At 44.2% G+C, this 16,866-nt stretch overlaps 1 protein-coding gene across 1 annotated transcript in view; it reads right to left on the reverse strand.

Moving 5' to 3' along the window:
• The window catches only part of srcin1a (SRC kinase signaling inhibitor 1a), a gene marked incomplete at its 3' end in the record, with an annotated part of 68,281 nt that overhangs the window by 17,813 nt on the left and 33,602 nt on the right, over positions 1-16,866 (reverse strand). Inside the window, exons 8-13 of the mRNA XM_083778997.1 lie at positions 16,375-16,502; positions 13,797-13,823; positions 12,538-12,692; positions 6,294-6,469; positions 742-872; positions 268-415 (exon numbers count right to left, since the gene is read on the reverse strand). Of these exons, the coding sequence (XP_083635123.1) occupies positions 268-415; positions 742-872; positions 6,294-6,469; positions 12,538-12,692; positions 13,797-13,823; positions 16,375-16,502 (765 nt within the window). The remainder of the gene's footprint in view (positions 1-267; positions 416-741; positions 873-6,293; positions 6,470-12,537; positions 12,693-13,796; positions 13,824-16,374; positions 16,503-16,866) is intronic.

Consider the following 16,866-nt stretch of genomic DNA (forward strand, 5'->3'; position numbering starts at 1 on the left):
CTGGCTGCTATGTCGACTTTGTTTAAAAGGGAACACGTTAAGAGTGTAAATTTAAATCAGAAAATACATAAATATGTATAAATGTTTACACTTTCAGACACATTTTTGCTGTGGAGACACTTTTATAGAAGGGACAGTGCTGGCCTCAGCCGGTCACAGAGTGGGTTATATGCGGTACAGTACAGTACAGTACAGTACAGTACAGTACAGTACAGTACAGTACAGTACAGTACAGTACAGTACAGTACAGTACAGTACAGTACATACTTGCGCATTGTGGCCAGGCTGTCAGTGATGGTCTTGCAGCGTTTCAACAGAGCATCCAGCCTGTGGGGTTCCTCTTTCAGGAACTTCACCGCTTCCACCTCCACCCTGAGCACCACCCGCATCTTACTCTGCAGGCCAGGGAACTGATCTGGAAGGTGGAGGAGAAAATAACGGTGTTCATAACATGACAAGTATATTTTGAACTATGATCATTTATTTAACTGGGCATATTTTGAAGTGTGGAGAGATTTTCACAGTTTTGAGACAGCGTGGGACTGTGTAAGACTTTGAAAATGTTTGGCAGACAACGTGCATGCTAGAATTGACTGACAGATAATCAGTCCCTTGTGAGTTATTACAAGTAGCTCTGCCAAAAGCTATCGTGCATGTGTGCGTGCGCAGAAACATGCAGAAAGGAGCGTGTGTGTGTGTGTGTGTGTGTGTGTGTGCATGTTGTTTAAGCTGGTGACTCACTTTTGAGCTCCGTAAGTGTCTCTCCCAGCTTCCTCAGCACCGTGGCCTTCTCTTCCAGCTCCTGCACAGACGCCAGCTTGTGGCTGACAGAAGACTCCTTCTGAATCTCCTCCACGGACTTCTCCAGGTCACTGAGACGGAACAGACAGATGGATGGAAGGATCACCAGGGATTGAAGGGAGTCGTGTGTTCAGAGCTGTGTTCAGGCGTGAATATTTCCCTCAGAATGGTATGATATCAGTGGGTTATTTGTTGTGTTTTTTGTGTGTCACGATTCCGATGCATTGTGAGCTTGTAGATCTGCTATATATATTTGTTTTTACCACAAATAATAGTATTACGGTAATCTCCTCACACCAGAACACAGGGATTTCGGTTGGAAATGGGTGATGGGTTCTTTAATTCAAAGCTGCAGTGAGTCAAATACAAAATATTTAGTGACATTGCATTTAGACAAAATGTTTGGACATAATTCATGTGCACCACACACACACACACACACACACACACACACACACACACACACACACACACACACACACACACACACACACACGCGCACACAGCTAAGCAAGACCATAATTCTGTCCTCAATCGTGACCTCAATTAATTATAGAAGAATTATAATAAATAATGAAAATAAACAAACTTGCTCCTCGCAATGGCAATTAACAGACATTGATTCACAGAGGTGATTAAGCAAAGTAGATCAATTATCACCAATTATTATTGGCACAAAAATGCCACTCACACACACGGCATGTATGGCCATGCAGAAAAACAACCAGTAGCATTTTCATTTTTAGAAAACCTGCACAAATTATCTAATGATTAAATCTCAGAGTATATCTCTGTGCTTTTGCAGTCACTTCGTTACTTGTTGGACCAAATCAGTCCTAGGATCTTAATGAGCATCCTGCTCTTTCCCAGGGATAATTACACTGACGTACTGTAAACCCATTCTGACCTGAGATCAGATTCTAAAAATGTCGTCTACATCCTGACAGTTTTCTGAAAAAGCTATGTTTCTATGTCAGTCGTTCTTCGATTTTTCAAAAATAGCAGACCTACAAGCTCGTAGCGTATGAGCTCACAACTATGAGCTCACAACGCATCGCACCGTGGTGCATTGTGAGCTTGTACAGTACAGTAGATCTGCTATTTTTGGCGTGTGACAGAGGTGCATATAACAGAGTATGAAGCATGTCACTCCGTCTGCCAGTGAGTGAGTGAGCTAAACATGAGCGTATGTTTCCTCTCGGGCTGCGACTATATTGTTTTCACAGCTATTAGCCTACCGACTACTTTTGTGATAAATCGACAAATCAAGAAGAAATGTATGTATTTAATTAATTTGTCAAAAAAAATCAAAAAAGTCTGTATGTCTGTTTTCTGTGTCTCAGGCATAACTCGTGCGGCGCGCCATTCGCCTGTTTGACATCAAACTTGGCATGTACGTGTCCTACGTGTGATCCATCGAATGTTGCTCAATAGACGCCCCCAGGCTGTAGACTGGTGCACTCTGTTATGAAAAGAGTAATGTTCCATCTTTTGATTAATCTCCGTCCTGGGCGTTGGCCATTATTATTATTATTTTTTTAATATATGTTTATTGGTAATATGTTTCAACAATTTAGTACAGTTTGAACATACTTTTATTTTTTTTTCTCCCTCACCCCATCCCTCCCCCCAGTTATCGTCATCATCAAAACAATATAAAAAATTACATTACAAATTTTGTACAGACATACAAAAACAAACATACATACAGACATATGATATAAACAGTAGGATACAAAAATAATAATTTAAGCACAGATAACAAAAACTATATAAATAACAAAAAATAAAATAAAATAAAACAAAAATAAATACAATTATGAGTTGGGTTATTCGAGTTCAAGAGATAGTCAGTCACAAATTATGTCGGAAAAGATTGTGTTCGGAACGTTGTCATATATCACCCTCTATACACAGTTCTATCATTATGAGAATGCAAAAAAATTGTATTGATTCAATTAGTCTGTCGGAAGTACTCTCAGATTCTCAAAGTAGGTAATAAATGGTTGCCAGCTAGAAAAGAACCTTTCTGTTGAACCTCTAATTGTAAACTTTATTTTTTCCAATTTTAAAAATCCCATAATATCCTTAAGCCACATAGCTATAGAAGGGGAAGTTGGGGATTTCCATCCCAACAATATTCTACGTCTTGCTATCAGTGTGGCAAATGCTACCATATTAGACTGTTTCTGGGTTAGAAGTTCAAAATCTGATGGCACTCCAAAAATAGCGATATGGGGTGACGGCTCGGCCGTTATTTTTTAATAGGACGGAGACCTCTGTTTTGGCCGACCAGAGTGTTATCTCATTGCAATGTCATGCAAAAATGTTGAAAATAGCTGATCTACAAGCTATACAATACAATAAATCTACGATGCGTCGCAATTGTGAGATTGTAAATCTGCTATATATTTTTTAAATCCTGAAAACGGGTGCAAATCTTTGAATATATATTGTTTTACATCAAACGTTTTTAACTCATATCTGTGCTTCTGGGCTGGACAACATACTGTATTTTCAGATGGTTGTCGGCGGCCAAATACATATAATTTTGGGGCTCCTTGACATGAAATAGTTTGAGCACCACTGATATAGAAACACACGCTAGGTGGGGCAGTGGGGGTTCCAGGTGGTCCCCAGCTAAATGATGGAGAGTGGTAATGGTAACCAAATGGACCCTTATAGAGCTTTAACTCTTGAGCGTAAAATGAAACGGTTTACATTATTGTTAAACATCTACATGACTTCATTTACAAGAAGTCTACACAATATGGAGAATGTAGAATTGTTATGGGGATATTTTGGTTAATAAGATGTCTTATATCTGTGGGGATTTCCTTGATTTAAATGACTATGTAAAAATGGAGATATGTTTTGCCAAAGGGACTTTTGTTGTGGCAGATTTTATTTGTCAAGCTTGGGAAAGAAGACAGAGTACTCTGTATAAATCTGAGTGGTAATATAATGAATTATGTAATGTAAACATGCTGTAAATGCAATTGTGAAATGGTGTCTTATAAACCCATGAGGGTGAGTTGGGCACATTGTGTGCAGGACACGGAAATAAACAATCAATCAATCAATCATTGCTATTTCCGGTGTCCCTGAAGAGGGAACCAGACTGAACTAGAAAAAGTGCCCTTCTGGGCACAGGTCTCCACCAGGTTATCCACAGATCCGTGCAGTTAGAGGTAAAAACACTTTTCGGACAGTTATAGCGCCACCTTGAGGCTGAGTTGAGATTGTTCATGTGGCATTTTGTCCTCGGCCTAGTGGGAATGTGGGTGCACAATTTCACGGAAATCACGCGATGTGTTCATGATTTGCAGCATTTTGTTTGAAACTGAGCACTCCTGTGAAATTTGGAAGCCAATCTTAACCAATCAGGATGGAGTCTGAGAAATCTGAAAGACCGGTTTCGTTGAATGGCTCTAGAGAGACTGTGTACCAATTTGCGTGATGTTTGGACAAAATCTGTAGGTGTGCTGTGCAAAAACTTGTTTTGCACAAAGCGGCCTCCTGGTGGCGCTATAACAGGCCGTTCTGGAAAGTTTGGGGCAGAGGTTCATCGTTGGCATCCAGGGAGTGTGTGTGCAAAATTTGGCATCGACCGGGTTAACGGTGGCCGAGATTAGCTGGTCACGGACGGACACACACACACACACACGGACGGACGGACGGACGGACGGACGGACGGACGGTGTGCAAAACATACTCTCTCCCCATGCCTTCGGCCTGGTGGAGACAATAATAGACAAAAAGATATAGTTTCATTTACTTCTTTAATTTCTCGCCGCCGTATTCTACTTCTATGGAGAAACCATCAACCTCCCTCAAACATATCCTGGTTACGGGACCTAATGTAATTTCTGAAACTAGAAAATAATTTTCTACTTTGCTGTCCACGGCTCTATTGAAAACTTTTATAAACACTAATGCAGCCTCTCGTCTCTCACTTTGATTCACTTCAAGCTATCTCATTGGATTAGATAAGTGTATAACTCACCCAAGGGTGCAGACTTTGTTCCATCATTGTCACAATTCACAAGGAGCATATGCCACCTGAGGCTGAGGCCTCTTTTAGACGGCGACCATCTCCATATAACACGTCAAAGTCCCGTTGCGTTCTCATTTTTTCTTACCCTTTAGACGAGAACGCACATGTTATGATATGATGTGCTATTATGCTATACTGTCGCTAGGTGGCGATAACGGGCTGCCAAATAGACAGGTCACCCACGTACAAGAAGAAGACGCAAGCGGCGCAACACTGGGCGCGCCACGGGATGATATATATTTATTAAATAAACGCTGCATGCTGCCGCGGCTGCCGTCTATCACAAGGCTTTTTATTTACATCATGGTTTTACATTCAACATCGCTGATGAGCATCACTTTGTAGGCGAGGAGGGAGGCTTGTTCAGGAACTCCATTATATCATAAAGATATTGCTGCATCAATGTAATAAACATATGCGCTGTGAGCCAACGTGAGCCATGATGTCATAAGTTTTGCGGATTCACCGTTTTGCCTGTTTATATGGAGACCATAGGAAACGGCGTTCTGAAAGATTTCCACTCTGGGAGGCGGTTTCACTTCGTTGCGTTTTCACCTCCTGAGAACACGGTTCTCGTCTAAATGACAGCAGCAAACGATACTTTATTTTGACGTTTTATATGAACACCATCCTCGTGTAAATAGCACCTGAGTCAACATGCTGTTTTCACCCTGTCTTTCCCCTGTCTCTCTCTCTTTCCCTCTTTTCTTTCTCCAATCTTTTCTTCTTTTTAGTGGTGCAACCACTTCATTAAGTAGCTTTTGTGTGTGCCTGGCTGCCTGCCTGCCTGCCTGGCTGGCTGGCTGTTGTGGCTGGGTTTAACGAGGGGGGTATGTGAGATGGAGGATGACTGATTTAAGCAGTCACACCTGGCCTGAGTCAAACTAGAACTGAATTCAGAGCTGGGTGTGGCTGCGCACCTGTTGTGCATGGACTTGATCAAGGCATAAATCAGCCATCTCCACAAACACTCAAGAGAGAGCCTCTGTCTCAGTGGAGAGCTATCTGCTTTCCTGTGTAAACTAATATTGTGATGCTTTTAAATTGTTCCCTCGACTTGGAGGAATAACTTGGGAGTACTTGGGAGCAGGGGGGAAACTGGTGGGTGAGAAAAATCCACAAGCAAGCACTGCCACTGACTACCATGAAATGCACCTACTGGTAATTATATGTATGCACCATGTACTGTACATGTATAACATGTACAGTATGCAATGTGTCACTGCAAAGATGTGGAATAAAAATGTAATAAAAAAAAAGGAATTGTAGAAAAAAAAATCTCATGCAACGACATACAAACAAAATATTCTTTAGTTTTGGGTCGAGAAGCTTAATCTCTGGTGGCCCATGTGGTTCAAATGCGGAATAAACAATGGGCCTTGAGATGAAAAGGGTTGAAAAGCACTGATTGAGAAGACGTGACGTTTCCACATACTGTAGCTGTTGGATGAGCAGCTCCTCTTCGTTCAGGTACTTGAGTCTCTCCTCCTCCACCAGGAGGCGCTGTCTCTGCAGTGGGTCCTCCTGCTTCCGCAGGGCGTCGCTCACGCGCACGCTCAGCTCCGTCTCCGTGTGCTGCAGTAGCGTCCGCACCGACTCCTGGTTCTGGAGCTGCATGCGTGAACACAACACGCACACACACACACACACACACAAACATGCACGCACAACAACACACACACACACACACACACACACACACACACACACACACACACACACACACACACACACACACACACACACACACACACACACACACACACACACACACACACACACACACACACACACACACACACACACACACACACACACCAGATTATGTCCTGCTGTATAATCAAATCTGTCAAAAAAGTCTGTATGTCTGTCTGTGTCTCGGGCATAACTCGCGCGCCATCCGCCTGTTTGACGTCAAACTTCGGTTAGCCTGGCCCTGGAAACCAGACGAATCTGCCACAGGAAAAAAATAAATGCCCTGGGCAGATTGGGTCTGGCACTCACCCCAGAGTTGTGGGTGACCAATCAGAGCCCACTATTCAAAGTGAGACTTTTCTTTCTGTGACGTTGGAATCTGTTTGTATAACCACTCCTTGGAAATAAATCTTCCACAACGAAGTTCCAGACTAACATCTACGCAGTGATATATAGTCTGGCCATGCCATAGTAGGCTATAATCCAGGGGTATAAAGTGCCGTGGCAATTAAAAAGGACCAACAGTTTCCGAGAACCGAAAGACTACATTATGTCTGTCCGCAGGAGGAAGCACCACATCTCTGTTCATTGTTGGTGAGAAGTGGCTGCTGGTTTAAACCGACTGCCGAGCTTCGATCGCGTCACATATGATATAAGTGGCAGCGTGTGCAATAAAATGGAACATAAAGTACGAGATCTGTGGGTGAAGGAAGCCGCGGCGAATGAAAGTGGCGGTGAGCAGCAAAACACTGACGACAACGCGGGCACCACGTTATAACAGATACCAGCAGTATTGCACGGGGGTGGGGTTTGTATTCCCCACTTTGATTGATTCATTGAATGCATTTGGTGATAAAAAAGGAGAGAGTACATTATCAGTGCACTTCCATGACATACAGTATAACACATATACAATATCACAGAGGTTAAAAGAAAACACAATAAAGCTCTATATGGCTATGGCTTTCCATTGTGGACAAGCATTAATTCCTGGCTCGCATGACCCGGAGAAGGCCGGGGCCTGAAGGGCAATGGCCTAGTATAATGTCCATACGTAATATACAGTGGATTGTTATACAAGAGGCACGCTGCAAAATCATGGGTGGTAATTGAACTACCAGAGTGTACAAATGGAACCAAATGGAGGTTCCTTTGTAACATGAGCACTCAGGATTGTATTATATTTCCTTTAGAATATCCAGTTAAAGGATAAGCCCTATGAGATGCATCATATTCCTCGAGCACGACACACAGACAATAACGATAAACAGAACATTCCAACAGACATACATCAACAAGGGCATACTGTGTCTATACAGACTGTACATTGGGGGTATATACACATAATAAACACATAGTGCTCTCCCACCATCTCAAACCACACTGCCTCTGTTACCAATATAATCTACAATAAAACACCATAAGAAAAATAAATAAAATAAAGCAAACATTGTACCAAAATTAAAACACTCAGAAACAGATAGGTTTCAGTTCAACAAGCAAATAATTCTTGAAAATATTAAATTAGTAATTGATGCACATTGTACAGTAAATGGTAAACAGGCTGAAAAGGTTGTTCCAGTCAGTCTGATGAAAGTCTATTAAAAAAACGACGTTCAGAGTTAACGCCGCTGTGTCCTGTAGTGTAGACCTTAGTGTACAGTACGTTGTGTTGAGAAATGCATTGCGTGGCACTATTCCATGTGGGTGTTTGTTCGTCGCGGGTGAATGCCTCGCGGAATGCCATGAAACGAACACCCTTCCTGGCAGGATCACTCTGGCGTACAACGCAGAGGTGGAAAAAACCGCAGGCCCAGAACCTTTGAAAAGCCACGCCAGTGATTTACAACGGCTGCGCTAAACATGCACTGCAGTGCATAATGCATATACAGTACTGTATGTCCCTGCATATTCTGCATTAGAAGCTTCTACTTTCTGTACCACTGTACTGTACTGCGCCGTATGTCCTTCCGCATGTCCTGCGCGTGAGGGGAACGCACGTCGGTCCGTCCTTGGCTACTTACATGAATTTGAATTATGGTTCTGTGTGTTTTTGCCTTGATACCAATTACTCCGTCCTTGAAAGCAATGTGGTGTCCTGCAGCATGAGTACTGTGCTCTGTCTGAGCTGCTGCAGGGAACCCAGAGCGCAAGCATGTGAAACGGTGTGTGTATGCAAGGTTTCCGCCTCAAAGCGACAATATCCACTTACTCAACGATACATATACAATGTATTATACTGTACATACGTATCTATGACAAGAGAACTACAGTACAGTCAACATGAACCAAATACTCCACCCGTGTTTTTGCATGTTGTGCAGGTTTGCTCCAATGAAAGCATCTGCTTAGCAGAAAAAAACAATCATTGATTGACCTTATGTTACAGGAAATGAAGCAGAACTGATACCAGTAAATGTTGAAAATGACCAAGGATTTGCTCCATGCACCAGTCCAAACGTGTGGTAAAGTTATCTAATTTTATTTCATTTATCCACCTGTAACTCTGAAAGTGTAGCTACAAATGGAACCAAATGGACCATTACGCATGTCCATTTGGTTATATTTGTACACTCTCAGAGTTTAATTAATTGTGTGTGCGTGCGTGTGTGCGTGCATGAGCATGTGTGTTTCCTCAGCATTATGCTCCATCTCTCCTGTTTACACTTCTCTGCTAGACTCTGTCTGCATAATTCATAAAGCACGTGCATAATTCATCCTGTTTGTCGAGACCATTGGCAACAGGGGTCATGTTAGGCCACACATCCAGGTGTACGTCAGCTGGTAATTAGCATGGATTAGTTCTAGTACGGTTTAGTTAGCTCTACATTCCAGTCTAGTTCCAGCATGGTTAAAACCTTCTTTCCACAACCGTTTTATGGCCAAATGGGGGTTCCCAGTTCCATCCCGGCCTCCCCCAGAGTGTCCAAGTGTCCTTGAGCAACCCCTAATCGCTCCCGTTGAGCAGGCTGGTGCCTTGCGTGGTTTCCTCCGCCATCGTTGAGTGGTGAATTCAATGCACAATCATTGTAAAGAGCCTTGGTTAAAGGTGCTATATATAAAGGACCATTTTCTATTTTCCATTTTCCAAATGAAGCCACACAGCGCTGCCTCCATAACTCTGAGAGTGTAAAAATGTAACTTGTACTGCATGTGTAGTTATAGTTGTAGTTGTACACTCTCTGAGCTACAGCTACCTGTACGGGTCCATTTGGAACCCCCTCAAAAGAGCCTGGAGGGTCCCTGGACGCCACTTTGAGAACCACCGGTTTAAAGCCTTCTTTTTCTACCGCAGCGCGCTAAACCGCAGCGTGCTGTGCCGCAGCGTGCCATGCCGTGCCATACTACAAGTGTTCCAGCATGGTTTGGTTCCAGGCAGCACAGTTTTAAGCCTTCTTTCCACAACAGTTCTGAGGCCAAACCACGCTATCCATGCTCATGGGTTCCAGCGTGGTTTTAGTTCCAGCATGGTGTAGTAGCTCTCCATTTCAGTGCTGGGCCTGCGTAAGGACCCTGCGGACTACTTGGGAATTTTCAATTACTATAGAAGAAGGGTTTTCAATTCCCCAAATTGACTTTCATTAGGCCATCATGGACCCCTGTTTGAAATGATTCTTTGATATGGAAATTATGTTTTATTTAAAATGTAAATTAATTGTGTATGTCAAAAGTGTATTATTGAAATATTCACAGGTCTGGTACTGATATGAATCTGTCAAATTATTATTACTATACAGTATCTTAACAAATAAAAAAGAAATAATCTCCATGAATTCAAGGCTTCATGGGATGTGCAATTGAAAGAAAATAAATATTGTTTGGGGTGAACTGCCGGTAATTTCAAACAAATGCTAAATTTTGTCATTTTGAATCTCCTCAATGACACACCTGGGACGCCACTTTGACAATGACCGCTGTAGAACATGTGCACTGCACTTCCTGGTGTGGCGCTTTAGAGGAGCAGTTCAACTGATCCAATAGTTAAACCTTAGGTCTACTGCCCAGGACCTGCACTGCAACCCACTGCATGCTCCAGCCGTGCCGCTGAAGGAATGTTCTGGACTAGGTCTGAACAGAGTGTGAATAAATAGGGTTGTTTTGCACTGTAATTTATATCCTTCTCTCTGCCCTCTCTCCATGACGGCCAGTGGAAGCGTTTAACTCAACAGGAAACTCAACAGCAGACGACCCCATCTCTTTTATAATTTCATATTTTTACCTCTCCTGCATGTATTTCTATGGCCTTTTATGTGATCATCATGTGTCAAATCGCCACACGGAATGTGTGCCTCTCCTCCACCGCGCGGCATCTGCCTGACCTTTTAAACGTGAGCTGAACCCAGTGTTTTATCATTCTTACAGTACGTTTCATCATAGGTTCTCGAAGGATTCAATGGCCTCAATGTGTCAGACTGTACAACAGCAGCAAACCTGTGTCTTTATGACTATATACTGTAGCGTTGCTAGAGTCAGATTAGTTGCTAACAGAAAGACTGCCCGCTTCGAATGTTATCAACCGATAATCACCAATACAGGTTACTTATTACTCAAATACAAACAAGCCAGCAGGCTCGCCTGGAGCCGACTGTATGTACAGTATTCTCCGCTGTGATTAGGAAACACGTCAAATGAAATTACAGCCGCTGTAGGTACCGACCAGTCATTGGTCCGACAACGACAACCTACCACAGACCCTAACCTAACCATAACCGCCAGCACGGAGCAGTGCATGTTCGCCAACCTTAACGCATGTTCGCCAACCTTAACGCATGTTCGCCAACCTTAACGCATATGTTCGCCAACCTTAACGCATATGTTCGCCAACCTTAACGCATATGTTCGCCAACCTTAACGCATATGTTCGCCAACCTTAACGCATGTTCGCCAACCTTAATCCGGGTCGTTTTCCGCATGTCGGACCAATGACTGTACGGACCCCCCGCTGTAGCAAAAACATCCTGAAACTGACTTACATGGCCGGTTAAGACTGATATGAGGTTAGGGGACTTACCGTACGTGCCAGTTTAGACTGATGTTAAGGTTTGGGTTAGAGTTAGGGTTAGATTTAGGGTTAGTAATAGTCGGACAGCATGACCCACACAACGTCGGAACGCCACCGCGTTTCCTGATCGCAGCCAGTCGGCTCCAGGCAAGCCTGCTGGCTTGATTGCATTCGACTGATAACAATTTAAAATTTACAATTTAGGCATTTAGCAGACGCTCTTAATCCAGAGCGACTTACATTAAGCAAGAACAAAAAAAGCATGGGAATACATCATATAAGAACATTTATCATGAAACATGCGTAAGCTAAGAAAGTAACAGTGGAATATCTATATGATGAAACTATACATATAAACTATACATCTATACTACTATGCTATACTTATGTACTATGATGTGCTATGACTACATACAATGCAATTATAGTGCTGTCTACATAACATGCTATAAGTCTGTATCAAATGCTATCTACGTCTACAGAAATGCTATCTAAGGGGGTGGGGTAAGTGCTACGGGCCATGATGGATTCTGAAAAGGTGGGTTTTCAGACTACGGCGGAAGATTGGGAGTGATGCTGCAGTTCTGACTGCAATGGGAAGTGCATTCCACAGTTTTGGAGCCAGAAGGGAGAAGAGTTTGGGACGTGTGGAGCGTTGTCCCGGCGTTTTTAGTGAGGGTACTTCCAGCTTCCCTGCGTTGGCTGATCTGAGTGCGCGGGAGGGTTTGTAGGGTTCGATCATACTTGCAAGATATGGGGGAGCCATACCTTTGGTTGCTTTGAATGCCAGCATCAGAGTTTTGTATTCTGTGCGGGCAGCGACCGGGAGCCAGTGGAGGGAGCGGAGCAGGGGGGAGTAACATACATGTAAGTAACATACAGGTGTCTATCGCTTGATTTTCATTCGAACCTGCAAGACAGACAAACACACACACACACACACACACACACACGCAAAGTGGCAGCAGCAGGTATATCTCACCTGCATGTTGCGCAGCTGGCCGAGCTGCTTGCGCAGGTCCGTGGCGTTGTGCTGCAGGTCGTGCAGCTGCAGCTGCATCTGCAGCCGGCCGACGCTGTCGCCTGCGTTGGAGGACGGAGGAGGCATCAGAGCCAGCGGCGCCGACGGTGTGAGAGCTGACGATCACAGAACAGGACACAGAGCGGGGTCACGGGGAGGTGACGGGGACATTAAATTGCTGATACCGTGAGCTGTGACACGCTGGGCTGACATCTTCAGCCCGGCCACACGCACACACGCATGCACCACACATACTTACTGTATAAACACATACACAAGGGCACTGATGGCACTTGCAAGCAGCGCACAGCAGCACTAATTTGTGAACACACCGCACACAGGCACGCGCGTACACGCACACACATGAATGTAAAATGCCATATTCACAAACCTCTTCCTCCAGCCCCGTTGGGAATGCACTAGAGGAGGTGTGTCCTCATAGTGATCCACAGAGACTTGCAATCAGTCTCCATTCAGTGTGTGTGTGTGTGTGTGTGTGTGTCTGTGTGTGTGTGCGCGTGTGCGTGTGCGAGACATACAGTACACACAGGGGGATAACCATGCTCTTATCTACCTCAGGGCTTTGTGATTATGGCCATTTACCTTCCTATCTAACCTCCCACATGCACACCACACACACACACACAGCCAGGAGTGAGTGCTGGGGCATCTCTGACAAAAAAATATCCCTCTGAAACGCATTGCCAGACTGAAATCCAGAAGGAGGGACAGTCAGGACACACACACACACACACACACACACACACACACACACACACACACACACACACACACACACACACACACACACACACACACACACACACACACACACACACACACACACACACACACACACACACACACACACACACACACAGAACAGTGACAGTGACAGGAACAGATCAAGTCCTGTTCTGTCTTGAGGAATCGATCAGGGAGAGGAAAGGAGGCACACGGGAGGACAGACACCACTATAGCCAGCCAGCCACCCAGCCCAGGCAGAGAGAGAGAGAGAGAGAGAGAGAGAGAGAGAGAGAGAGAGAGAGAGAGAGAGAGAGAGAGAGAGAGAGAGAGAGAGAGAGAGAGAGCGCGCGACACCACCACACACCCACACTCACAGACCGACCACAGAGCCATGGAGACGAGAGAGACAGAGAGAGAGGGATTGGATAAAGGAGAAATGAAGTGTGGTGTGTGAGGTAGGAGAGAGCAACTACCTTTCCCTTTTTTCTTCAGCCGTCCAGCTGAAAATATAGAAAGAGTGAGCCTGGTTACAAGACGGTTGATGAGGGAGAGAGGGAGATGTATAGATCAGGGAATCTCTATAGAGTTCAAATGTACGGGTTTGTGTATTTTTTTATTTGTGTTACTGTATAATCCCCGTAGTCGGATCTTAGATCGCCTCATATAAGAACTGTGTTTGAAAAATAAGCAAATCATCCCAGCGGTTTCACTCATATGGGATATTATGAAGAATCAACTGACTGCGTTAGAAAACGCTAATGTTACTGCTGCCATATTACTGTAGTTACGTTTTTGTAAATGATACAGAGACACGACAATATCGCAGAGAAAGTTTGTTTATTTTTGGACCACAATTCTTTTTTATGTTATTCTCCATAGAGACATTATTTCCGCAAAACCAGCTAGGGATGAGTGAGTGCCGTCAGGACTTCGGCACTCTATAGAGCTCGTCATTTTAGTGTTCAAAATCCGAGCAAGTTTTCACTTTTTTTACGCGGTTAGCGTATTAATGACGGCGACTAGTACAGTAGTACAGTATATTAACGAGTCCTGCACAAAGCACAGGAACGAGAAAGTGAACAGCTGTTAATTGATTCACAGTGATTAACTGTGGAGTGTTTCCTGAACGTACCATTCCTCCAAATATGCACGTTCATACTGACACAGAACACAAACGACTGCAGTCGGTAACTACAGTGGTCGACAAGGACGCTGATGTGAAAGTAGACAGTGTCGCCACTGGAGGTTTGCTGTATTGATTTGGCATTATTTCAGTCGGCAAGAAGCTTCAATGGCAGTTACAGCCCTGTGCTGTCAATGTAACGCTCTGGCGATAGTAAAGGTTATCTCCGTAGAGTATTAAATGCCAAAGTGTATTTTTTCGTTTGGATTTTTCTTCCTTAATGGTATATGGGAAACAGGAATGGGGATGAAAAGAAATAGATTGTGACCGAAAAAGCCCAGAGAGGGAGAGAGATGAGGAAGTCAATGTATCTGACAAAGACTATAGACTAGATACTATTCTGACCTGATCCTGCAATAAGCAGTTCATGAAATACTGAATTAAATCTATATGCACAAAGACTCCTCCATGAATCCCAATTGTACCCTTCATTTTCCCAGCTAGATTTAACCCCTTTAAAGGGAAAGTTCACCTCCCACTCACCCCATGAATACAAGGAGAATTTTCACTGTGAGTGTTGTTTTGGAGTTTATAAACAGATAGACAGCATTGATATACCTGTAGTTTTGCTGTTGCTAATCTCAGCCGTCTACTTCAATTCATCAAGTAGGCCTATTTTCTTAGTTTTTCGATGCTTGATTCACCATACTGTAGGAATGTCGTACAAACGAACATTCTGGAGTGAGTAAACAATAGAAATAAAGCCTACGTCCACTATGTTTCAAGAACAGCAGATCTACAAGGTGACAACACATTTGCTTGTAGACCGGCTATAGTTTCAAAATGACTTAGAAATGTGTAAAGTGGTTAAGGGCCTAATTTTGCAGGGCCATGCATATAAAGAACTAAATGAGAGAGTTCCTGAAGGATCCTGAGATAGGAAGCCAGCTCTGTTAGCATTCAGCTAACAGAGAGGTCATGATCGCGGGGTGCATACAGTACGTTTGTTAGACATGCTAACAGACCGACAAGCATTAGTCCAGACATGCATGGCCGGTTACAACTAAAATGTGGACGGAATAAAATTAACCCGTGGCTCCAGACATGCTCGCCAGGTTAAAACTAAACCATGACTCCCGATATGCTCGGCAGGTTAAAACTAACCCGTGGCTCCAGACATGCTCGCCAGGTTAAAACTAAACCATGACTCCAGATATGCTCGGCAGGTTAAAACTAACCTGTGGCTCCAGACATGCTCGGCAGGTTAAAACTAACCTGTGGCTCCAGACATGCTCGGCAGGTTAAAACTAACCCGTGGCTCCCGACATGCTCGGCAGGTTAAAACTAACCCGTGGCTCCAGACATGATCGGCAGGTTAAAACTAACCCGTGGCTCCAGACATGATCGGCAGGTTAAAACTAACCCGTGGCTCCAGACATGCTCGCCAGGTTAAAACTAAACCGTGACTCCCGATATGCTCGGCAGGTTAAAACTAACCTGTGGCTCCAGACATGCTCGGCAGGTTAAAACTAACCCGTGGCTCCCGACATGCTCGGCAGGTTAAAACTAACCCGTGGCTCCAGACATGATCGGCAGGTTAAAACTAACCCGTGGCTCCAGACATGATCGGCAGGTTAAAACTAACCCGTGGCTCCAGACATGATCGGCAGGTTAAAACTAACCCGTGGCTCCAGACATGATCGGCAGGTTAAAACTAACCCGTGGCTCCAGACATGATCGGCAGGTTAAAACTAACCCGTGGCTCCAGACATGCTCGGCAGGTTAAAACTAACCCGCGGCTCCCGACATGCGTGGCAGATTAATAGTATGTCGGATCAAACGCATGCACCCCTGAGATAGAAAGCCAGTCTGTTAGCATTCAGCTACAGTAACAGCTCACACACTTCCCACAGACGTATTGTACTCACTTCCAGTGGCGGAGCCGTCGCTGTTGGATTCGGTCTTCTCGCTGGAAGAGAAAGGTAATGGGCGTGAGAACTCCGGCCCTTGGTCCGGAGGGCAGCCCGCCATCATGCAGAGACGCAGCAGGCCGCATCTGAGGATCAACGGCCACACAGGGCAAGGCAATTACAGTGCTAATGCTAATAGCGCTGCTATACTGCTGCTGGACACCAAGGACTCCCAAATTGACCCCCCGTTTGAAGAGAGATATGCCAGGGACCCCCATGAGAGACTCTAGCAGTGATTCTCGACCCGTTTTAATTTCAAGGACCCACCAGTTTGACATTTAATGGCATTTCTATCTCCGAGACCCCAATTTATAATTGTAAAAACAATGTTTATTTAACTCTGAGATTTGTGAGCTTGTACAGCTCAGCTATTTATACATTCATAATGTATTTTTGGGAGACACCAAAACGTATGTTTTGGGTCTCGAGCTGAAGACGTTTGGGAATCCC

This window comes from Protomyctophum parallelum, assembly GCF_964188405.1.
Source record: "Protomyctophum parallelum genome assembly, chromosome: 13".
Taxonomy (NCBI): Eukaryota; Metazoa; Chordata; class Actinopteri; order Myctophiformes; family Myctophidae; genus Protomyctophum; species Protomyctophum parallelum.